This window comes from Eleutherodactylus coqui, chromosome 8 (assembly GCF_035609145.1).
Source record: "Eleutherodactylus coqui strain aEleCoq1 chromosome 8, aEleCoq1.hap1, whole genome shotgun sequence".
Classification (NCBI taxonomy): domain Eukaryota; kingdom Metazoa; phylum Chordata; class Amphibia; order Anura; family Eleutherodactylidae; genus Eleutherodactylus; species Eleutherodactylus coqui.
The window spans coordinates 123,766,391-123,791,840 of NC_089844.1; the positions used below are offsets into that span (position 1 = coordinate 123,766,391).

The 25,450-nt window shown below is 43.1% G+C and overlaps 1 protein-coding gene across 1 annotated transcript; it reads right to left on the minus strand.

Moving 5' to 3' along the window:
- Nucleotides 1–1,768: 1,768 nt before the first annotated feature.
- On the minus strand, nucleotides 1,769–23,855 carry LOC136576787 (cytochrome P450 2W1-like). The gene is made up of 9 exons (XM_066576352.1): nucleotides 23,673–23,855; nucleotides 20,329–20,491; nucleotides 19,471–19,620; nucleotides 19,038–19,195; nucleotides 17,012–17,185; nucleotides 16,453–16,600; nucleotides 15,566–15,750; nucleotides 6,051–6,192; nucleotides 1,769–3,184 (listed from the first exon to the last, which is right to left on the minus strand). Exons 1-9 carry the CDS (start codon nucleotides 23,850–23,852, stop codon nucleotides 2,988–2,990), a joined length of 1,497 nt encoding a protein of 498 aa, XP_066432449.1. The 5' UTR covers nucleotides 23,853–23,855; the 3' UTR covers nucleotides 1,769–2,987.
- Nucleotides 23,856–25,450: the final 1,595 nt, after the last annotated feature.

The following is a 25,450-nucleotide window of genomic DNA, read 5'->3' on the forward strand; positions in this document are numbered from 1 at the left end:
CCCTATGCATAAGACTTTAATGACCGGTCAGGGTAGGATGTCAATTTCAGCCACATTTTTTGTTTTTCTATTTCTATGCCTTTGTATATATCAGTGTCAATTTTCACTGAAACTGTGATTCTATTCATTAATTCAGGCTAAGCACTGATAAATATTGCCTTCTCAGGCTTTGATATTAAAAAAGTGTTTAGTTTTGCTTCCCTCAGCTCTGGAGTTACAGACTATAGCATACGGACAAGCTTAGACTGGTTGGCAACGCCCTGTAGCATATTACTCAAAATGCCTTCACCCTGTTGCTTTTGTTGCACCCTCTTATTGTAGAAATGCTAACTGCAGCTGGAAGAAAATAAGTTATAAGATGAGCCTTCAATTTACATATGACAGTCTTTAGCCCTATGATGTCTCAGTTAACACTGTCATAGGTTGTTGCTCAGACTTTGCTCCATAGAATTTCCCTTTTACCTACAGTATGCTCTGCTCATGCTACTCAACGTATCAGCGTCGCAATGCCCCCAGTCCCGCTACCTTGCTGCCTCTGGAAAAGGAGAGAAGTGGTTATAATCACCTGACAGTTTTTTTCCTTTCAGCTTGATGCATATAACTATGCACTAGCTAATGGCCCAGGAGACAGGTAATTCTGTCATATTGATCAGTCATTAGATAACCCTGATTTGCACTCTTTGTGGATGGATCGAGGTATGGTCAAGAAGGCAGGTTCTATAAAGGTTATGTCGTGCTCTCCTTGTATGATGTGATCAAAGCCGAACCTCTTCCATCTTGCATGTCAGCCCAAGAAACTGAATTGTGAGCTCTGGAAAAAACATGCAAGCATGCTCACAAGAAAGCTGCTCCTTTACAGATAAGATTATACCTTCTGCAAATTCTTTCACTTTTCATACTTTACTAACACGTGAATTACCATATTATTGTATTAACCAATCCTGTATGAGCACAATAACTATTTTTGTATACTCCTATTTTGTGATGTAATGTTTGTCCATTAAAGCGATTTGTATTCCTTTGAATAAATGAGAAGGGTATTAGTAACTGATAACATGAGTCAAGCTCAAATACATTATCATGCATGAAGCTTCTCATTATAACCAATTTGCAGCAGACTGGCGCAATCTTCTGGAATATGATATTATTCCCATAACAGTGGACTAAAATACCCAGAGAGGTTAAGAAAAATTGGGATTTTTTCATTTTGAAAAATGATGCCTAATAACTATGTATAAATATATCGGGGGACAATATAGAGACCTCTCCCATATATTTATACCCAGGACTGTGACAAGGGGCACCCCCTACGTCTAGAGAAAAGAAGGTTTTAACAGAAGCAGGTTCTTTACTGTAAGAGGAGTGAGAGTATGTAACTCTGCCTGAGGATGTGGTGATGGCAAATTCAAAAAAAGAGTCCAGGATATAAAATTATATATTATAGTCACTAATGTCTTCAGAGGTTTGTTGATCTAGGGATTTTTCTGATTAATTTTTTTCCCATAGGTGGGGAAAATTGGTTTCTACCTCATTGGGGTTATTTTGCCTTTACTGGATCAACACTGAAGGGGATAATAGGCTGAACTGGTTGGATATGTGTCTTTTTCCGGCTTTACATACTATGTTAAGTTTATATAGAATTCTTTGTTACTACTTTAAACAGTTTTTTAAAGAAAGACAAATGAATTTCCATTGCCACATTATTAGATCCATAGCATTTTCATTTTTCCAGCAACATATCTATGTGGAGTCTTGTTTTTGCAGGAAACGTAGTTTTTTTTTTAGTACCATTTTGAGGTGCATACGACTTTTATTGCATTTATTGGAGGCACACAAAAGAAAAATAACAATTCCAGTTCATAAGGGGTGGAGGGAGCTATGTGATATTAGAAGAGAGAAGAAAAATAGGTTAGATTTCTCTGGCCTGATAGTTTTGCCCCTGCTTAATGAACACAACCTAGGAGAGAAGAAGTATATCTCCATTTGAATGGAATGTATGTATGTACAGTATGTATGTATGTATGTGCGCACAACACAAGTACATGGTATATTCAACATATAGGGTTTTACTTGAGTACTATCGAATTATAATGGCAAAACAGTAATGAGATAATTGAATACTTGATTTCTGACTGCCATGGGAACCCATAAGTATTTTGCGATAGCATTGCAGGGTACTGATGGGTCATAGGACTCCCCTCCCCTTTTTATCTGCTTACATGCTATAGTTACTATTGATTGTGACTTGTCAAGAGTTTATTAAACTGTCAGGATCTGAGGTTTCTCCACTACTGACTGTTAGAGCAGCCTGACTTTCAGAAGTCAGACAAGCCACCACCTGAGACAATTAGTGAGGTCAGTAAAAAGGCATTCTGTGGACTCTACTGGGTTAAGACTAAATACCCACATACAAGTGTAGTAATATATGATTCTAGCTGCTTTCTGGTAACATGGTTATGATATCATCTATGTTTCTGCTGCAAGACCTTTGACATTTGCTATTGTCTGTCCCTGTGTATATAGAGCAGGACCCACACCCTGGGGAGGTATCTATAGGGAGGTAATCTCCAGTGCTACCTGCTGGAGGAGACTTATTGGTCATGGAGAGGGAGGACTGTACAGCAACAGTATGTATGGCTGCAGAGCTCTTCCAACAATCAATCATCACACTGCTGGATCATTATTGAAGTGGTCTGGGTCTCTGGTATAAGTCTCTGGATTTATCTGACCCTCCTGCCTCTGGATGATAAAGCACAGATTTTATCCTGCTGAAAAATGCATCTTATAGTCAGAAAAACAGGTACATTTACATAATTTGCTTCAGCATAAACACAAAGATGGAGCTTAAATTGTTAAATGTAATTATTAGAAAGGGTCAGTTTAGTAAGTGCCCAGTCGTGGAACAGTGAGGTCCATGTTGGCTTCATACCTACTACTGGATGGGTGCAACTTAAAGGCTCAAATACATGTGGAATATATTCACTATGCTAAACCGCCTCCAGCCTGGGAGTTGCACAAACTTTGTAGCTCTTGGGTCTCATGGTGAAGACTGGTACTGGAGTGATGTCCAAGTCATCTGTACTCACTCCTGGAGGCGGTGTGAATGTGAACCTCTGCAGCAGTCCAGTGATGAAAAGAAATAGCTCCATTCTGGCGAGGCTCTCTCCTGCACACACTCTGCGCCCTGTATAGACATGAATATGGAACTAAGGTCTGTAAAGTATTGCTAAAGAAGCATAACAGAACTGGATCCACTACTAAGGAAGATGTATACTGTTTAATTTTTGAATTTCATGTAATAAGAGTATGCAGTAAACTCCCCCTAGTGGTAGGTGCAATCAGCTAGACTTATACCATTTAACCCCTTGAGTGGCGGGTTTCCTACCACCCTGTCGTGCCCACCAGGGCAGGTTTTTTAAAATGGTCTAATCATTGAATTTCAACTAATTTTGCAGTTGCGTCTCAAGAGCCATAACTTTTTCATTTTTCCATTGACATGGCCATATAAGGGCTTGTTTTTTGTGAGACGAGTTGTGATTTTTTAAACAGGGGGGAGGAAAAAAAGAAATGGGGAAAAAAGAAAAAAAGGGGCCATGTCATTAAGGGGTTAAATAATGTATTAACTTCCTTCTCTGGGTCATTACGACACATGGATACCACATGTGTGATTGTATTTTTGATTTTTTACAAAGTAAAGGAAGACAAATGTTTTTATTATTTTTTTTATAATTTTTTTACTTTTTTATTTTTTTATTTTTTATTTTTTGTCCCTTTAGGGGACTTCCACAGGGACCCATCAGGGCCCCTGATCACATTCCGGGGGTCCGATGGTGACAGCCCTTTACATGCTGCAGTGACAGCCCTTTACATGCTGCAGTCACATAGACTGCAGCATGTAAAGGGTTAACACAGCAGAGATCGGAGGTTTTCTCTGATCTCTGCTGTAAGAGCTAATACCTAGCTGTCCTCTGACAGCTAACAACCAGCTCTCCCTGCCACAGAGACCATTGGCTTGCTTCTGACAAGCCGATGGTCTCTATGGCAACCTGTAAACAAAGCAGGAGATTGCCGACATATTGGCAATATCTTCTGCTGGTTTTTCAAAGCCCTTGCTTTGTTCTCTCTGGGTCTGTGCAGGCAGAGCACACTGTCACAGCTTGTGGCATTGTGCTCTGCAGCTCCCATAGTGATACATAGCCCGGAAATCTTCCGGGCTATGTTGCTATGAGCAGTGGAGCTCGTCCCGGAAAATTTCCGGGCGTGCCACTCAAGGGGTTAACACCGTGTCTATATAAGGGATTTGGATCTCCATATCAGAGAAACAGAGCTCTTACTGCTATTAAGGTATATTAAGAAACGAATCAGCACAGTATTTTGGACCAAAAAGAATAGTTTGTTGAAAATTGGAGATTCACTTTAAGGGATAATTATAAACTGAATTCAACAAAACAGGACATGTAATACAGATAAGAAATATTTAAGGTTTTCTGTCCCTTTAGTCAATGGCGATTACATGAGTCCTGAGGCATCCAGTGGGACCATGGGTCCTCAAACTGATACCAACTTTAAGACTTAGAACATGTCCTTAGCTCCCAACCATGTCCATGTTAGTCAGGAGATGCAGCAAAAGGAGAGGAGGAAATGTTTAAATGAATGCAAGTCAGGACCAGTATAAGGAGGCAGGATGGAAAGACATCGGAAGCAGGCTGAATTTGAAAGTAGACGGTTGTTACACTCATGGGTTAATACAACTTTAAGTCTAAAACTTTTAAACTGGCACAAACCTGACTGGGTGATTCTTGGTGGTGGTGGATTTTGACATTGCCTAGAGACAATATTTGGTCACTGTGTCCTTTACTACGTTGGTATTGGCAACGAGTCATATAATTATTCATTAAGCTTTGTCATGATTTGTTAAGTTCAGGAAGGTGGTCTACCATGATAGGCCACTATAGTCTCTTTGTCTACTCACACTATTAATAAAGTTAAAACTGGGCTGGGCCCTTTAAAAAGAGTACAGCAGTGACTTCATATCTTGTTCTTTCTCAGATGATCATCATTAATTAATTTGAACATATGAGAGAACTTAGATCTTGGTAACCTTATTACCAAATCTAAATTTAGGGGTTACTCCAACATGAGGAACAGAATTGTATCAGGAATGGACGGAAGTACCAGAGGACAGCGGGAAAGTCAAAGCAAATGCTGCAGCTGCATGCAGAGGGAGATGCAGGTAAGCACCAGGCAATGTGTTTATATTTTGGAGGTACAGTTTTATATGAAATACCATATGGGGTAGTTTTGGCACATTTTACATGTGCACATGATGCAAGTGGCCATATATTTTTTTGGAGGCTTTTTGGAGGACACCATAAATATAGCATTACTTTCAGTGGAGCACTTTGCGGAGCACTATACACAGCACTATGAAAAACATTCTTTGCATGCACAATAATGGCCGGAGATCCACATTCTGAATGTAATTTTTTAACCATATGTTTATGACTAGCTTGGTTTTGTTATCAATGTAGTAAGCTTTGTCCTATTATTGTATCTATGCAGTACACTTAGTTCTGGTATTGTATTTATATTATCAGCTTTTTTCATAACTATATATATATATATATATATATATATATATATATATATATATATGTAGTAAACTTGGTTCTGTTACCATATGTATATTGTGACCTTGGTTCTGGCACTGTATCTTTGTAGTGCTCCTGGTTCTGGTACCATACCTTTGTAGTAAGCTTTGTTCTGTTCCTGTGGCTTTGTGATAAACTTGGTCCTGGTGTTGTCTCTATCTAGTAAGCATGATTCTGGTGTTGTATTTATGTGGTAAACTTGGTTTTGTCATCATATCTATGTGGTAAGCTTGGTTATGCAACCCTATCTGTGTAGTAATCTTGGTTCTAGTTCTTGGTTCAGGTACTATATTTATATGGTAAGCTCAGTTCTGGTAATGTATCTATATAGTAAGCTTGGTACTGTCATTGTTTTCAGTAAGCTTCAGATCATTTTAAAACTTTACACTTTAGACTGACCTTTGGAGAATGCATAGAATGCATCTTTCTTCATAAACTTTCCATCAGCATCCAAGAAATGATTGGGGTTAAACTGGTTGGGAGTCTCCCATTGGGTTTCATCATAGAGAATAGATGTGAAGAGTGGAATCATTACGGTTCCCTGTAACATAATGACAAAAGTTCCAAAGTTTTATAGTTCTTTTAAATATATAGTAATAATACATTTCTAATAGGATGTCAGCCATTGTTGTAGCTTTTCCCACAAATGGAGAAATTCAGCCAATAGCTATTAGTCTAGTGTCCATCAGCATGATAGTCACTGTTTATGGGTTTATGGTAGTCTTTTGTAGATTGCAAAACCCCTTTACAAAGGATTGCTCCTTTAGGGTGGCTTCACACGGGACGACTCTTGAGGGCTTAAGTGCCCGACAGCCGTGCCAATGATATTGCTTCTGTGCTTTCACACAGGAGCAAGTGACTGAATGGAGGTGACACACGCTGGAGATCTTCCGGCTACCTGCCTCCATTCAGAATAAATGAGCAGTCATTCATACATGAACAACTGTCTGTTCACATGGTGAGCTAAGAACCAGGTGACTCCGACAAGTGAACAATTCACACTCACTTGCCCTGCCAATCATCCGTAATCGCTCTTTCGAGCAATTGCTTGGCCAGTTGTTGGCCTATGTAAAGCCACCCTTAATTTGATTAATATTTCAATCATACAGCACCACAGTACCTCTTATAACTGTGTCAGCCACATAGTGTCCCCCAAAACAATGCCAATCACATAAAGTAGTTCCCTCCCAGAACACTGCCAGACACCCAGTTCCCCAAAAACAGTGCCAGACTCACAAACAGTAACAGCCTATTTACCTCTTCCTGTTCTGGTGCCCCTTACCACTCCTTCAGATCTGGCAGATATGTGAGTAGCTACTAGAGAGCGCTCACGTGTATCTTGTAACTCCTACATGGATATACAGTGGATATAAAAAGTCTACACACCCCTGTGAAAATGCCAGGTTTTTGTCATTTTAAACTATCCGACAAAGATGAATCATTTCAGATTAAATTCTTCCTTCAGTGTCATCCATTTTATTTACACAATTTTGAAAACCAATTGAAATCATTTAGGATAGAGAAATAAAAACAAAACTTAAATAATGTGGTTGCATGAGTGTGAACACCCTCCTATATTTGGGGATGCAGTTATGTTCAGAATTAGCCAATCACATTTAATCTCATGTTAAAAAATAGCCAGTACTCCGCTGCCATTATTTACAGGGATTCTGAATTCCGACATATAAAGTTCAGCTCTTTTAGAAGGATTTTCCAGACATTTTCTAAGTTGCATTTTTCAGCAAAGGCCGTAAAGATCTTACAGCACCTCAAAGGGATCTGATTGTTGAAAGGAAACAGTCAGGAGAAGGGAAGCAAAACATTTCTAAGCCATTACATATACCATGGAACATAGTGAAGACATATATAACATACATAGTAACATAGTATGTAAGGCCAAAAAAATATATCAGTTCGGCCTATTACCCACCCAATGTTTATCCAGAGGAAATTTTAAAAAACAATGTGGTAGAAGCCAATTTTCTCATTTCATCATTTAAGTAAAAAAAAACCTTCCTGACTCCAATCTGGCAATCACAAAAATCCCTGGATCACCGACCCTTCTGAAGTTTTTTGTGATTATAAGATATAATATTTGATCGCTCAAGAAAGCCATCCAGGCCCCTCTTGAACTCTTTTATCGAATTTGACATCGTACTCAGGAAGAGAGTTCCACAGTCTCACTGGTCTTACAGTAAATAACCCCCTTCTATGTCGGTGTAGAAATCTTCTTTCTTCTAGACATAGGGGGTGCTCCCTTGTTACAGTCACAGTCCTGGGTATAAAAAGATGATAGGAGACATCTTTATATTGTCCCCTGATATATATATTTATACATAGTCATTAGGTCGCCCCTCAGATGTCTTTTTTCTAAACTAAATAATCCCAATTTTGATAACCTACTGGGTATTGTAGTCCACCCATTCCATTAATTGCTTTAGTTGCTCGCCCTTGTATCTGCTCAATGATCATCAAGAAGTAGAGTAAATTTGGCACAACAGTGACATTACCAGGAACAGGGTGCCCATCAAAAATTGATGAAAAGACCAGAAGAAAATTGGTCCAGGAGGCTTCCAAGAGGCCATCAGCAACATTAGGGGAGCTGCAATGATAACAGTCTGGTGTCTATATCTAAAGGTTACAGTTGTGTTTTGACAGCCATGTTTTCCGTACCATCAGGATTCATACTAATATGTCTCTGTCTTGATGGTTGGTGCCCACAACCATTTTCTATCTGGCTGAAGGTTGTGTGCTTCTGTCCTATAGCTTTACCCCTGATACTAGTAGTCCTCAAGAAAATAAGAATATGTAATAGTGACATTTTTTAATAAAGTGTAACGATGTAAGAGAACAGTGTCTGCAGCTCTTCTATATACAATGGGTGCAGACTAGAGATGAGCGAGCACCAAAATGCTCGGGTGCTCGTTACTCGGGACGAAATTTTCGTGATGCTCGAGGGTTCGTTTCGAATAACGAACCCCATTGAAGTCAATGGGCGACCCGAGCATTTTTGTATATCGCCGATGCTCGCTAAGGTTTCCATTTGTGAAAATCTGGGCAATTCAAGAAGGTGATGGGAACGACACAGCAACGGATAGGGCAGGCGAGGGGCTACATGTTGGGCTGCATCTCAAGTTCACAGGTCCCACTATTAAGCCACAATAGCGGAAAGAGTGGCCCGCCCCCCCCTTCCAACAATTTTTACATCTGAAAAGCCCTCATTAGCAATGCATACCTTAGCTAAGCACCACACTACCTCCAACAAAGCACAATCACTGCCTGCATGACACTCCGCTGCCACTTCTCCTGGGTTACATTATGCCCAACCCCGCCCCCCCCCCCCGCACGACCCAGTGTCCACAGCGCACACCAAAGTGTCCCTGCGCAGCCTTCAGCTGCCCTCATGCCACACCACCCTCATGTCTATTTAAAAGTGCGTGTGCCATGAGGAGGAACCGCAGGCACACACTGCAGAAGGTTGGCACGGCTAGGCAGCGACCCTCTTTAAAAGGGGTGATAGCCCACAATGCTGTACAGAAGCAATGAGAAATATAATCCTGTGCCACCGCCATCAGGAGCTGCACACGTGGGCATAGCAATGGGGAACCTATGTGCCACACACTATTCATTCTGTCAAGGTGTCTGCATGCCCCAGTCAGACCGCGGTTTTTTATAAATAGTCACAGGCAGGTACAACTCCGCAATGGGAATTCCGTGTGCACCCACAGCATGGGTGGCTCCCTGGAACCCACCGGCTGTACATAAATGTATCCCATTGCAGTGCCCTGGACGGCAGAGCTAACGTCAGATTAAATGCAGGTGGGCTTCGGCCCACACTGCATGCCCCAACCTGACAGGGGTTTTTAATTCATAGACACAGGCAGGTACAACTCCCTATTGTGAAGTCCCTGTGGACCGACAGCATGGGTGGGTGCCAGGAAGCCACCAGCGGTACATAAATATATCCCATTGCATTGCCCATCACAGCTGAGGTAATGTCATGTTTAATGCAGGTGGGCTTCGGCCCACACTGCATGCCCCAGTCAGACTGGGGTTCTTTAGAAATGGACACATGCAGTTACAACTCTGTGTGGACTGACAGCATGGGTGGGTGCCAGGAAGCCACCGGCAGTACATAAATATATCCCATTGCATTGCCCATCACAGCTGAGGTAATGTTATGTTTAATGCAGCAGGGCTTCGGGCCACACTGCATGCCCCAGTCAGACTGGGGTTCTTTAGAAGTGGACACATGCAGTTACAACTCCATGTGGACCGACAGCATGGGTGGCTCCCTGGATCCCACCGGCGGTACATAAATATATCCCATTGCAGTGCCCAGCACAGCTGAGGTAATGTCATGTTTAATGCAGGTGGGCTTCGGCCCACACTGCATGGCCCAGTCAGACTGGGGTTCTTTAGAAGTGGACACATGCAGTTACAACTCCGTGTGGACCGACAGCATGGGTGGCTCCCTGGAACCCACCGGCGGTACATAAATATATCCCATTGCAGTGCCCAACACAGCTGATGTAACGTCAGCTTTAATGCAGGTGGGCAAAAAATTAATTGGATTACACTGTAGGCGAGGGCCTCAAAAAAGTGGTGTACCAACAGTACTAATGTACGTCAGAAAAATTGCCCATGCCCAACCAAGAGGGCAGGTGAAACCCATTAATCGCTTTGGTTAATGTGGCTTAATTTGTAACTAGGCCTGGAGGCAGCCCAGTTAAAATAAAAATTGGTTCAGGTGCAAGTTTCAACGCTTTAATGAGCATTGAAACGTATAAAAATTGTTTACAAAAATTTTATGACTGAGCCTTGTGGGACTAAGAAAAATTGCCCGTTGGCGTGATTACGTGAGGTTTCAGGAGGAGGAGCAGGAGGAGGAGGATGAATATTATACACAGATTGATGAAGCTAAAAGGTCCACGTTTTTGATGGTGATAGAGAACAATGCTTCCACCCGCGGGTGCAGCCTACGTATTGTTAAGGTATCGCTGCTGTCCGCTGGTGGAGAAGAGAAGTCTGGGGAAATCCAGGCTTTGTTCATCTTGATGAGTGTAATGATTTCCCCAGCCGCACTAAACACCCTCTCTGACAAGACGCTAGCCGCAGGACAAGCAAGCACCTCCAGGGCATACAGCGCGAGTTCAGGCCACGTGTCCAGCTTCGACACCCAGTAGTTGTAGGGGGCAGAGGTGTCACGGAGGACGGTCGTGCGATCGGCTACGTACTCCCTTACCATCCTTTTACAGTGCTCCCGCTGACTCAGGCTTGACTGGGGAGAGGTGACACAGTCTTGCTGGGGAGCCAGAAAGCTGTCAAAGGCCTTAGAGAGTGTTCCCCTGCCTGTGCTGTACATGCTGCCTAATCTCCGCGCCTCCCCTGCTACCTGGCCCTCGGAACTGCGCCTTCTGCCACTAGCGCTGTCGGATGGGAATTTTACCATCAGCTTGTCCGCCAGGGTCCTGTGGTATAGCATCACTCTCGAACCCCTTTCCTCTTCGGGTATGAGAGTGGAAAGGTTCTCCTTATACCGTGGGTCAAGCAGTGTGTACACCCAGTAATCCGTAGTGGCCAGAATGCGTGTAACGCGAGGGTCACGAGAAAGGCATCCTAACATGAAGTCAGCCATGTGTGCCAGGGTACCTGTACGCAACACATGGCTGTCCTCACTTTCAGGATCCTCCTCCTCCTCCTCCTCCTCCTCAGGCCATACATGCTGAAAGGATGACAGGCAAGCAGCATGGGTACCCTCAGCAGTGGGCCAAGCTGTCTCTTCCCCCTCCTCCTCATCCTCCTCATGCTCCTCCTCCTCCTCCTCAACGCGCTGAGATATAGACAGGAGGGTGCTCTGACTATCCAGCGACATACTGTCTTCCCCCGGCTCTGTTTCCGAGCGCAAAGCGTCTGCCTTTATGCTTTGCAGGGAACTTCTCAAGAGGCATAGCAGAAGAATGGTGACGCTAATGATTGCAGCATCGCCGCTCACCATCTGGGTAGACTCCTCAAAGTTTCCAAGGACCTGGCAGATGTCTGCCAACCAGGCCCACTCTTCTGTAAAGAATTGAGGAGGCTGCCTCGCACTGCGCCGCCCATGTTGGAGTTGGTATTCCACTATAGCTCTACGCTGCTCATAGAGCCTGGCCAACATGTGGAGCGTAGAGTTCCACCGTGTGGGCACGTCGCACAGCAGTCGGTGCACTGGCAGATGAAACCGATGTTGCAGGGTGCGCAGGGTGGCAGCGTCCGTGTGGGACTTGCGGAAAGGTGCGCAGAGCCGGCGCACCTTTCCGAGCAGGTCTGACAAGCGTGGGTAGCTTTTCAGAAACCGCTGAACCACCAAATTAAAGACGTGGGCCAGGCATGGCACGTGAGGCTGCCGAGCTGCAGAGCCACCACCAGGTTACGGCCGTTGTCACACACGACCATGCCCGGTTGGAGGCTCAGCGGCGCAAGCCAGCGGTCAGTCTGCTCTGTCAGACCCTGCAGCAGTTCGTGGGCCGTGTGCCTCTTCTCTCCTAAGCTGAGAAGTTTCAGCACGGCCTGCTGACACTTGCCCACCGCTGTGCTGCCACGCTGCGTGACACCGACTGCTGCCGACGTGCTGCTGCTGACACATCTTGATTGCGAGACAGAGGTTGCGTAGGAGGAGGAGGGTGGTTTAGTGGAGGAAGCATACACCGCCGCAGATACCACCACCGAGCTGGGGCCCGCAATTCTGGGGGTGGGTAGGACGTGAGCGGTCCCAGGCTCTGACTCTGTCCCAGCCTCCACTAAATTCACCCAATGTGCCGCCAGGGAGATATAGTGGCCCTGCCCGCCTCTGCTTGTCCACGTGTCCGTTGTTAAGTGGACCTTTGCAGTAACGGCGTGTACAATGTTGCGGGAGACGTGGTCGTGCAGGGCTGGGACGGCACATCGGGAAAAGTAGTGGCGACTGGGAACTGAGTAGCGCGGGGCCGCCGCCGCCATCGTACCTTTGAAAGCCTCCGTTTCCACAACCCTATACGGCAGCATCTCCAGGCTTATAAATTTGGCTATGTGCACGTTTAACGTTTGAGCGTGCGGGTGTGTGGCGGCGTACTTGCGCTTGCGCTCCAACACTTGCGCTACCGACGGCTGGACGGTGCGCTGAGAGACATTGGTGGATGGGGCCGAGGACAGCGGAGGTGAGGGTGTGGGTGCAGGCCGGGAGACGGTAGTGCCTGTGTCCTGAGAGGGGGTTGGATCTCAGTGGCAGGTTGGGGCACAGGGGGAGTGGCAGCGGTGCAAACCGGAGGCGGTGAACGGCCTTCGTCCCACATTGTGGGGTGCTTGGCCATCATATGTCTGCGCATGCTGGTGGCTCCCCGGATGATCTTGGCGTGACAAAGGTTGCACACCACTGTTCGTCGGTCGTCTGCACTCTCAGTGAAAAACTGCCAGACCTTTGAGCACCTCGGCCTCTGCAGGGTGGCATGGTGCGAGGGGGCGCTTTGGGAAACAGTTGGTGGATTATTCGGTCTGGCCCTGCCTCTACCCCTGGCCACCGCACTGCCTCTTCCAACCTGCCCTGCTGCTGCACTTGCCTCCCCTTCTGAAGACCTGTCCTCAGTAGGCGTAGCAAACCAGGTGGGGTCAGTCACCTCATCGTCCAGCGGCTCTTCCTCCGAATCCTCTGTGCGCTCCTCCCTCGGACTTACTCCAATTACTACTACCTGAGTGATAGACAACTGTGTCTCATCGTCATCGTCCTCCTCACCCACTGAAAGCTCTTGAGACAGTTGCCGGAAGTCCCCAGCCTCATCCCCCGGACCCCGGGAACTTTCCAAAGGTTGGGCATCAGTCACGACAAACTCCTCCAGTGGGAGAGGATTCGGAACCATTGCTGCCCATTCTGGGCAGGGGCCCGGGAACAGTTCCTGGGAGTCTGCCTGCTCCTCAGAATGTGTCATTGTAATGGAGTGAGGAGGCTGGGAGGAAGGAGGAGCAGCAGCCAGAGGAGTCAGAGTTGCAGCAGTGGACGGCGCAGAACTCTGGGTGGTCGATAGATTGCTGGATGCACTTTCTGCCATCCACGACAGGACCTGCTCGCACTTCTCATTTTCTAATAAAGGTCTACCGCGTGGACCCATTAATTGTGAGATGAATGTGGGGACGCCAGAAATGTGCCTCTCTCCTAATCCCGCAGCAGTCGGCTGCGATACACCTGGATCAGGAGCTCGGCCTGTGCCCACACCCTGACTTGGGCCTCCGCGTCCTCGCCCGCGTCCACGTCCACGTCCTCTAGGCCTACCCCTACCCCTCAGCATGGTGTATTACCAGTAGTGCAGAAACAGAACGCTGTAATTAAATGTGCCGCTTATTGGCCTGTGGTTGGAGGCTGACTTCGCTTACGGAACACACAGCAGAGCCAGGAAAGAATTTTGCGCAAGCCTGCTGTAACACTTAGCTGGCTGCGTATGAATTAGGACAACTACCCCCAGCAGAGACGCAGTACACTGAGGACGGTCACAGACAGCCCAAATAGATTTTTTTTCCCAAATTTTTTTGGAAAAGCCCACTGCCTATATAGACTGTATATGTCTTCTGTCCCTGCCTCACCACTACTGGCCCTGGACTATGTAAAATTACTGCAGACTGTTTCACTCTGGACAGGAATACAGCGGTGATGTGATGGGCAACGCAGAGCCAGGAAAGAATTTTGCGCAAGCCTGCTGTAACACTTAGCTGGCTGCGTATGAATTAGGACAACTACCCCCAGCAGAGACGCAGTACACTGAGGACGGTCACAGGCAGCCCAAATAGATTTTTTTTCCCAAATTTTTTTGGAAAAGCCCACTGCCTATATAGACTGTATATGTCTTCTGTCCCTGCCTCACCACTACTGGCCCTGGACTATGTAAAATTACTGCAGACTGTTTCACTCTGGACAGGAATACAGCGGTGATGTGACGGGCAATGCAGAGCCAGGAAAGAATTTTGCACAAGCCTGCTGTAACACTTAGCTGGCTGCGTATGAATTAGGACAACTACCCCCAGCAGAGACGCAGTACACTGAGGATGGTCACAGGCAGCCCAAATAGATTTTTTTTCCGAATTTGTTTGGAAAAGCCCACTGCCTATATAGACTGTATATGTCTTCTGTCCCTGCCTCACCACTACTGGCCCTGGACTATGTAAAATTACTGCAGGACGCAATGCTCTGGACGCAATGCTCTGCACGGCCGATATACAAAAAAAAGCAGCCTCAACAGTACTGCACACGGTCAGATGTGGCCCTAAGAAGGACCGTTGGGGTTCTTGAAGCCTAAAATAACTCCTAACACTCTCCCTATAGCAGCTCCACCATCAGCAGTACTTTCCCTGAACAATGTCAGAATGCATCTGTGGCGAGCCGCGGGAGGGGCCGATTTATATACTCGGGTGACACCTGATCTCGCCAGCCACTCACTGCAGGGGGGTGGTATAGGGCTTGAACGTCGCAGGGGGAAGTTGTAATGCCTTCCCTGTCTTTCTATTGGCCAGAAAAGCGCGCTAACGTCTCAGAGATGAAAGTGAAAGTAACTCGAACATCGCGTGGTGCTCGTTTCGAATAACGAGCATCTCGAACACGCTAATACTCGAACGAGTATCAAGCTTGGACGAGTACGTTCGCTCATCTCTAGTGCAGACATATCTAGATGGAGTGCCCTCTACTGTTATACAACTGGATAAAGATGGAGTTCTCAGCCCCGTCTTCACCAAGCTGCATAGCAACACAGAGGTTTTGTAAGAAAAATGTACAGAATAGGTTAATAAAACCTATTGCAAAAATGCTTATAATCACCTATTCTGTACATTTAAAAATAAAACTGCAGGTTCTGTCTTACAATTTGAGAGATGTTTTTGTGATGTTTTGTTATGCACATTGCTAGATAAAGAATTACCTTGGGTATAAAATAATCTTTGAAATGGACGTCTGCAGGTGTGGAATGTGGGAAGTACTGGAGGAGGTTAGCACAGCGTTGAGATTCATGGGCTACGGCCAAGCAGTATGGAAGGACTGTCTGGTCTTCCCATCTAGGAGGACGCTCAAGCCCTATCACACTTTCAATTTCATCTTGTGCTTTTTCTGGAAAATACAGAAATGTACAGAATAAATTGCGATATTCCTTTCATCCATTGACTTGTCACTATTCATCAATTGACTTTGACACTAGATGCTGAGCCATGACACGGCCATGACTGCCAGTACTGCAACATAAAGTGTGATTGCAGACTATACCCCCGAACTCTTATTCATGGTCATTTTCTCCAACATGTAACTGCCTCTTCATGAATGGACTGGCTGCAATGTCATTAGAACTGTAAACTCACATAAGTGGCTGCACCCACAATGTGTAGTTATTAGGACTGGACATCTCCTTTTGTTTACCCACGGTAATTAAAATACTTGCAATTATTTAAAAACAAAACTAATTAAATTGAATTATTGCTATTCATACACAAAATCCTTAATAGAAACCTGTCACCTCAAGGCAGCACCATAAACTAAGTTATATTGCTGTTCTGGGAGCTGACAGCAGTCAGGAATGTATGTTTTATAATCACCTGCTCCCCCGCTCCCGTGCTTTGAAGTCCATGGACTTCTATGGAAGTGTATACGCACAGAGGCCTGAAAGGAGTCAGATTTTCAGACCACACTCAGATTTCACCAGCATAAGGGGAGTGGGTGACTATAAAAATACATCCCCCATCTTCCATAACCTCCCTGAAAAGCGCTATACCTTAGTTTATGGTGCTGCTCCGGGGTGACAAGTTCCCTTTAACTTACTCTGTATATGAGGATATTTCATCATGAACAGAATACACCACTGTAGCGTCGTTGATGTGGTCTCTGTTCCACCGAGCATAACATCAAATGCAGAGGCCAACAAGTTCCTTTCTGTAAAGATTTTCTCTTTTTCATCTGCAACTATTTCCTAGAAGACAAAGACAATAATGAGAGAGTGGCCTTAGCCTGGAGCAACAGGGAATCACCTGCAGACTAACATTACTGCACTTCAGGGAGACTTTAATGTTTACCATGTTCCCCCATTGTAAAAATAGCAAAACAAAATCCAACCTGATCATGTGTCTCTGATGGTTGCAAAGCTCCTTGCAACATTTCATCATAGGGCAACATTGTAGTCACCCGCTAGTTACAGTAAGGGCACAGTTACAATAGTAAAAGTAATTTTAGGATCTTCCTCAGAAGTGGTCAGCAGCAACATGAGTAATTTCCACATGCAGTATTGAACCCGTGCGTTATCTGGTGTCTGAAAACTGTAATTACATTTTTCTACAATGAAGAATATTCTGTATCACTCATCACACGGATTAAAGCTCTTTACCCTTTCCTCCTTCTGAACGAAGGCTTCGGTGTACGTCCTGAAAGAAGCTTCAGATTTAACTTCTTTTGCTTCCTTGAAGAGAACCTTCAAAATTTCATTTAGCTGATGAACTCTGTCCATAACAAATGCGGGTTCTTTCACGAAATATTTCAGTATTGGGAAGACATTGTAGTACTGAAAGAGGAAGACGGACAATAAATCGTATATATGATGAGCAAGTATCTGTAATCCATATCACCACATAAATCAATAATAGATGAGACCCTGACATTATGACCTTGTGTAATGTCAGCTAAATATCACACAGCTACTAATATACTATGTGTAGGAATTTGGCTGATCCTAATCCTCCATAATGCCTTGTAATGATCCCAAAATTCTAGTATTCAGTTTTAGGTCAGTCTCATTGAAGTCCAATGGGATTATTATGATTGTATGAATAAGGTACCACCGTTAGACTCCATGTAAATGGCTACATTGCTGGTTTATCTGCTTTTGTAATATAGAACCATAAGGACTTTGTGTATCATTGCACTGTTAGTCAGTACTGTGCTTTACCGTGTACATGGCTGATTACCTGTTTGTGCCATCATTACAGCTATTGGACCTATGAGAGTATTGGTTAATCAGATCTCACCTCGATAAGGTCACATTCATGTGTGGATCGTAATCCTGTTGGTCAGGACTGGGTTGAACATCTGAATCAATAATATTCTGATAGAACCTTTGGAGCAGTACGGATTCTACAGAGCGAAGACTAATACAAGATGTATGTGAATGACAAAGTGACATTGTATCACTGAGCCCACAGTATATAAATGCCAAACCTACACTATCCTCAGTAATGGACTTCCACCACATATCGGATTGCTACTACTAGAGGGAGCTGAGGGGGGAAGGGAATTACTTAAATTTTTTGTGTTGTTTTTTGGGATGTGGGAATTTGTATATTTTGGAAAATGTTCAATAAAAACTATTTGATTAAAAAATAAATGCCAAAGCTTCATTGTACACTGACACCATAGCAGCAATGTATTATTACATTTTAATATAAATGCCACTTCTTCCCAAACCTTCTGGTCCTACTTTCCCCACTCTTGCATGACGTGAATCTCGCCATTCCTTGGGATTTTACCCCATCATTGAAGGACAACTCTGATTGGATTTCCCTCTTCTCATACTGTAATTTGAACTAAATCAGTTCTTCTTTTCAGTAACAAAAAGAGTTCTCTAAACATATGCTGCTGCACGGAGCTTGGCCTTCAGAATGAGCACAACCTCTGACTTGCGACAGCATGTGTGTTAAGGCATGCCGGGCAAATTCAGGGTTAAGTCCAGGGTGACATCAGCCGCAGCCCTTGTGATCTCGACACTGGCCCATGACCCTGTCATTTGGGGCTGGGCACCAATATGGACACTGCTCTCTGATGGTGTAGGGGATTGATTGGTTGCCGGGGAGATAGTTTCCCTGGCCAGCCAATCAACCATTATGAAACTGTATGTATTCTGGCCCCTCCTCTCAGAGGTCGCTGGTTATTCAGCTGTCTGGTGAACACATCCTCTAGCTCCAGCACTGGGTTGGACAAGTTTGCTAGGATCATTCTTTTATTTGGGCTTTGTGATATCTGATAGCTTGTCCCTCTGTGACCTCCCTTGCCACCATCTGGGGTCAGTCAAGGCTGTCCAAGGCTCCAGATGTAAGGTTGCCCTCATTAGGGCAATTGTCCTGCTTTTAAGTAGAGATTCCCCCTTTTCCCATTTTTTTTGCGTCATTATTCATTCTTTTTGCTTTGTGAGTTATTAAATAGCGTGTTTATTTGTTCTTTTAGGATTACGACCGATCCAGATGATGCATTTAGCATCCGGCTTGGATGTAACAGTATGTACAGTATATGCATGTTGAATATTTACAGCTGTGCATCCATCTATTTTTCCTGTCGCTATGGTGATGTGTTGTTGCCTTTATCTTGTATACCAATGATTTATCAATCACTTCTTTCATTGGTACTCTAATGGTGTACTTTACCTTTGAAGCTACTGTACCAGTATTGATAACAAGTTCATCCATGATGGTTATCATTCTTTGGAAAGTTGGGTCTTTGTAGTCAAACCGTCTCCCAAATAACATTCCAAAGGATATGTTAGGAGCAGCAAGATACAACACTCTTTTATCAAAAGGCTTACCTGGAATGTAGATTGAGAAATAATATTACTCATTTTATGAGCTATATACCACAAAAAGATCAAATATCCCAGAGTCCCACTAATAACTAGTACCTTTGTTCATTTATTGTTAGCATCTACCAAACTATTATTCTAGGATTAGTAATATTGCTTGTCACTATTGCAGAACATTTCACCTACATGTTATATACCTATATGGTTGAAATGTCTTAAAACTTTGAAAGTCATGTATTAAACTGCCGCCAAACTGGTCTATTGTATCAGACAAAACTCACCGTTATAAGACTGAATTGCTGCACACAGAAACTGTAGCTCCTCAATAATTCTGGCTTCAATGGGTCTCTTCCCCATCCCAAGATCTCGTAATATAGAAAGTGTAAATCTTCGGGTTACCTTCCACAACTCTCCATTAGAGAAGATCACTCCTGGAAGAAAAGAACACATATTTCACACTTCACAACTTGGGCCTTTCTTTTGCCAGTTCCCAAGATTTCCCCTGCATGCCTTTACTCTCTGAAATAGGGACAGTCTTTATAAAATTCAGTTCACATCCTACAAATTCATGCCACCACATCCTATGACAGAACAGACCAGTACTTGCTTCCTTTCCCAACCCCTCCTCAGCATCTCATAGCAGCTCTTGTGGGCCCCATAATAGCAACATGGACTGCCTCAGTGCAGAGGGATCAGCCCTATTCTCATTTGCACAAGGAAAGTCTAGAAGCAATGGGATGAAACTGAAAGGGAGGATGTACAAATTAGATATTAGAAAAAACTTTCTCACAGTGAGGGTGATCAATGAGTGGAACAGGTTACCACGGGAGGTGGTGAGTTCTCCTTCAATGGAAGTCTTCTAACAGAGGATAGACATCTGTCTGGAATGATTTAGTGATCCTGCACTAAGCAGGGGTTTGGACCAGATAACCCAGGAGGTCCTTTCCGATTCAATGCCATAGCACAAAGCCTCCACTGACCTGTTCGCTACTTATAGGGTGAACAGGATAGACATATGTCTTTTTTCAGCCTTATAAACTATATTCTATATTACTAATTCTGGGGCTTATGTTATTGACTCTCCCTCAATTTCAGAACGTAGTGATTTCAGGTTAAAATAACTTGATGGGGTTAATTACCATGATTTTGCTGAAAATTATCGGCAATAGGGATTGCACCACGATCTCCAAAAGTATAGTGCGAATTGACCAAAGCTTCTTTGTTTGCTTCATACCCAACAAAAACGACTGCTTTTGCAGAGCCAAAATGGAAGGTGAAGATCGGACCATATTTCTTTGCAAGCTGGAAAACAATATTAATAATGTTTTATTTCAACTATTCTATTATTTAATAAAATATATTTAATCACAGTGGAATAAAATGTGTTCCCACTCATGACATTGTAAGCATACACATTTTCCTCAATAGCATTCATGGCTCAATACACTTGAAACAATATCCAATTTTTGGAAAGGGCTTAAAGGTTGGGTGTAGGTCATGTTGCCATGATTTCAGGGGTGGTTTGTTAGTTCATACCTAACTAGTGACCACCAGTGGGGCACATGTCCTTCCAGCCTTCCTTTGTTACTCCCCTTTAATGCAATCTCTTTACCCCTTTATGATCTATGATGGATATACTGAAGTATGGCAGTATACAAAAGCAAGTCCAAGTGTCCTACAGGGACTAAAAAAAGAGAAAAGTAAATGTAAATTTAAATAGGTTTTCTGGGACTTCAAGTTCATCAATAGATAAGTCCTGCTTTACTAATTTTAAATTTATTAAAAATGAAAAAAATGAAATGTTAAAAAATACTGTTTTCCCAATTGTTATGTAAAAAAAAATCAAAAAAATAAATAAAATTTACATAACTGATATTGCAGTGTCCATTAAAGTCCTAAATATCAAGGTACCACATTATTTATCATACACAGTAAACGCAATAAGAAAAAAAGTATACAGTGTCAAAAAAGGGTTTTTTTGTCACCCTGTCACTCAAAACAAATAAAATAAAAAGTGATGAAAAGTCACATGTGCCATATATTGGTACCAATAAAAACTACACCTCGCTCCACGAAAAACCTTATTGAAGGAAAAGTAAAAAAGAATAAAGCTAACATGTCATTTTTACCTCGTCATGAAAGCACAACACTCCAAAAAGGACTCATTTTAGTTTTACCATTTAAAATTTTTTTAAAGTTTTTCAGTACATTATATGGAACAATAAGGATGTTTTCATGCATTGTATAATGAAGCAGAAAATTTCTGCACAGACTCTGCAGCGTATTTGACATTTTTGCTGCAGATCTTAACCCTTGAAATACAAGACACGCAGCAAATCCGCAACAAAATTCAATGCGAAATCTGTACCACTTAGATGATGATTTAACCACGGCGGATTTGCTGCAGATTTTCTGCTGTAGAAAGCCTAGAGCAAATACACAATGTGTGAAAACATCCTAAATGGTATCATTAAGAAATGCAACTTTTTCCATCGAAAGAGCCATTTTAGGGCATTTTTCTTGCGGGGCAACAAAAAAAGTTAACCCTTTCCAATTCACTGTCTGATGTCTAAAGACATTCTGATTGAAGTCTGTACAGCTCCGATGTCGAAATACGTCCGGTAGGGTATTCTTACTGTATATTACTTGCCGCTCTGTTGTTGGGGGCCTCTCCAACATGCCCTATACTGAAGTACTGGCTCTAGCCAGCAGATGGTGCCGTTGTATAATGGCAGAAAGAGAAACCCCCCTAGGAAACCCTGAATTGAAAATTGGATTGCAAAGGGTTAAAGCTCTTAGAAAGTGAAGATGAAAAAACAATAACAAAAAGACGAAAAAGTGGCTGGTCATTAAGGGGTTAATGCAGTCAATTTCTAATTGTGGCAATTTTATGAATGCTGTGCAAAAATGAAACTTTCCTTGTTGCCTGTTGACAAAGGCCAGTTGGCTGAAACGCGTTCAGCGTTTTTTGCATACAATGTTTACAAGCAGATTGCTTTTTTAATGGAATAACTAAAGAAAAAAAAAATTTTTTTTTTAAAGCTGTCCTCCACCTTTTCTCTTTGAGGTCCTGCCTATCAGCTGTTTTGCCGAACTATGGTTTTCAAGCAGAACCGAAAACCGTCATTCGGCAGAAAACTGAAAGATGGGCACATTTACACCCAACAATTATCGCTCAAAAGATGGCTTTTGAGCAAATTTTGAGAGATAATCGTTGTGTCTAAATGGGCCTTTAACTGTACCTATGTATGTACCATTTAATTAAAATGTACACTCTGCTATTGTTGTTACATATCAGACAAGGGATATAATCAAAGACCAGCTCTATTGTCTCAGCTTGACATGGACCCATCTCCAGTAGGACAACATGGGTCTTGTTTGGTTGGGTCCTATTGCCATGACTAATGGGCCTGAGGAAGGACCCTGAGGAACCGAAAACTCGCTATAACATCATGTATTTTTGTTAGCATTTAAAAGGTATCACAACTACAAGATTACTTGGTTTCTCTTACTGAGAACAATCTTCGCTCACTTACTGGACAATTATCGCTCAAAATTTGTTCAAACGAACGAGTATGAGTGAAAATTTTGCAGAATTAATGAAAAAAAATATTTCTCACTATTTGTGCGCAAGGCATTATGGCTGAATTTCAGCAAGCGTTTTTTTCTGCAGCGCTTTTTTACTTTTGGTGCGTATTTTGGTGCGAATTTTGCTGCGTCCATAGAGGTCTATGAACAAAAAAAGTGCTGCGGAAAAGTCAAAAGAATTGACATGCTGCGTCTTGAAAAACTGCACTGCGACAGTGTGGAAAAAGTCCGTCCTGTGAGAACAGATTTTTGCTCAAACACATTTGCACTGCAAATGCAGCAGTTTTGCCGCAGTGCGGATATGCAACGGCAAACCGGGGCAGAACCACAGCAAATCCGCCCTGTGTGAACCCAGGCTTAAATGTCCATAACTGGAGGACCTTCTGTTTCTCTTGTAGGCTGTAGATATAGTTTTTAGGCATTCGAAAGAATGAAAAAATGACAATAATACTACTAATTAGTACAAAAACAACAGAATTCATACATGAAATATCTACAGTAAATCTAGGAATCTGCTTCCAGTGATGAGAAGCCTAAAGTCTACTTAAATAACAAAAATTCTTAATAATAGTACATCACAAAGACAACTTAATTTACCCCTTAAAGCTGTTTTCTACGTTTCTTTTCCTGCACTAATGGGGAGTGTTTTTTTTCACTAAAATCTCATCAATAAGCGCTGCAGAATAAGTTGGCGCTACACAAATAAAGATTATTATTATTAAGAAGAAGTTAATATGATAATTTTGGATAGTCCTGAAGAATAGTTTGCCATATTCATGGATGACAAAACTATAAAAAATATTTTCAAGATCAGTGATTGGGAACAAAATGTGACATTGGCCATCAAAGGAAATCAGAGCACATTTAGTCATCAAGAATAATAGTATTATTTTACCTTCATTAGAGTGAGGTCTTGTCTTCTTATATCCAGTAAATGCATGTTACCAATAAAGGGGAGCGGCGTTGGTCCTGGTGGGAATTTATAAATCTTTCTTTTTGAGAAGCTCATTAGGATCTTCACGACCATTATGACGATGGTGCACAGAAGGAAAATGGTCACTGATTCTGAAGCCATGGTGAGTCTGCAGTCTAGTTACAGTCAGGTCTTTAGCAAACTAACCTTCTATATATACTGTACTTCCAAAACTGAACTCCACCCAGTGCAAACAGTATTACTTGTTTTGATGTGCTCTTCTAATGTGACACCAGGTAAATGTGACACCCCAATTGACCTCTGTGTGCATATACTGAAAGGCTGTAAAGTACATAAGAAAACTGCCATGGACTACAGGGATGGAGTATGCCTTTAAGGCCAAGAAAAGGCTGCAGCCTCCAGTCTGCGGGTAAATTTTAACTAAAATTAGAATAAAATTAAAAACCTTTAACAGTAAAAAGTGAGGAGAGTTGGAGGGGTGGCACATTGTTCAGAGGAACATTGGTACATGCAGTCTGAGGAGAATCTAACGCTCCTTTATGTGTATACATTTTATTCCTCGGTTCCTCTGAAGTAACCATGACTTTATAAAATGTTCGATGCGAACAACAGGTAAACACCTGTACCAAGTTAAGCTAGGAATATCAGCTAACATATTTATATATACACACCTTAACTGGGATTAGGAGAGCTACCTGGAGAAAGTTCAGGCTGTGATCAACTCTTTCAGAATGGCTGGGTTCGCGATAAACCCCCAAAAATGTGCCGTGGGCATGAAGGAAGTCAAATGTCTGGGCTATATATTAAGAAGGGGTTTGTTGATTTCGGGTTTAATCAAAGTTGAAGCTATACAGAACTGGCCACGTCCTCTTATAAAAAAACGATGGTGGGCTATTACCGACACTTTGTCCCTAATTCTGCCATGATAGCAGCCCCACTAACGGAGCTCACAAAAAGAAGCACAAAGTCATTTCTAATGTGGCACCAGGTAAATGAATACTGTTTCTCATTGTGCATAGCCACCCTAAATGTGCCTTAAATGACACAGTACTAAATATATACTTATTTCATTTTGTGCATAGAACTGGTTTCTGTGAGATCTTTGTAGACCTAATATGGAGTAACATAATTATATTTCATCGGATTACTATTTGGCAAAATAAGGGCATATATACCATATAGGTAGATCATGCGACTGCCATGAGGCCAGTTTCTCTCCAAAGGAACTGAATCGGTTAAAAACAGTATAGTTGGGAAATGTCTTAAAGGGGTTGTCCCGCGGCAGCAAGTGGGTCTATACACTTCTGTATGGCCATATTAATGCACTTTGTAATGTACATTGTGCATTAATTATGAGCCATACAGAAGTTATAAGAAGTTTTTCACTTACCTGCTCTTTTGCTAGCGTCCTCGTTTCCATGGAGGCCGTCTAATTTTCGGCGTCTAATGGCCAAATTAGACGCGCTTGCGCAGTCCGGGTCTTCTTCTTTCCTCAATGGGGCTCCGTGTAGCTCTGCCCCGTCACGTGCCGATTCCAGCCAATCAGGAGGCTGGAATCGGCAATGGACCGCACAGAAGCCCTGCGGTCCACCGAGGTAGAAGATCCCGGCGGCCATCTTCAGCAGGTAAGTAAGAAGTCACCGGAGCGCGGGGATTCAGGTAAGCACTCTCCGGTGTTCTTTTTTAACCCCTGCATCGGGGGTTGTCTCGCGCCGAACGGGATGGGGGGGGGGGGTTTG

Excerpts from the sequence above, each read along its gene's own strand:
- LOC136576787 (XM_066576352.1), bottom strand. The coding sequence starts at position 23,852 with ATGGCTTCAGAATCAGTGACCATTTTCCTTCTGTGCACCATCGTCATA. Across the intron at positions 20,492-23,672 it reads AAGACCTCACTCTAATGAAG|CTTGCAAAGAAATATGGTCC; the intron begins GTAAAATAATAC and ends ATTGTTTTCCAG. Across the intron at positions 19,621-20,328 it reads TAATTTTCAGCAAAATCATG|GAGTGATCTTCTCTAATGGA; the intron begins GTAATTAACCCC and ends CTTTTCTTCCAG.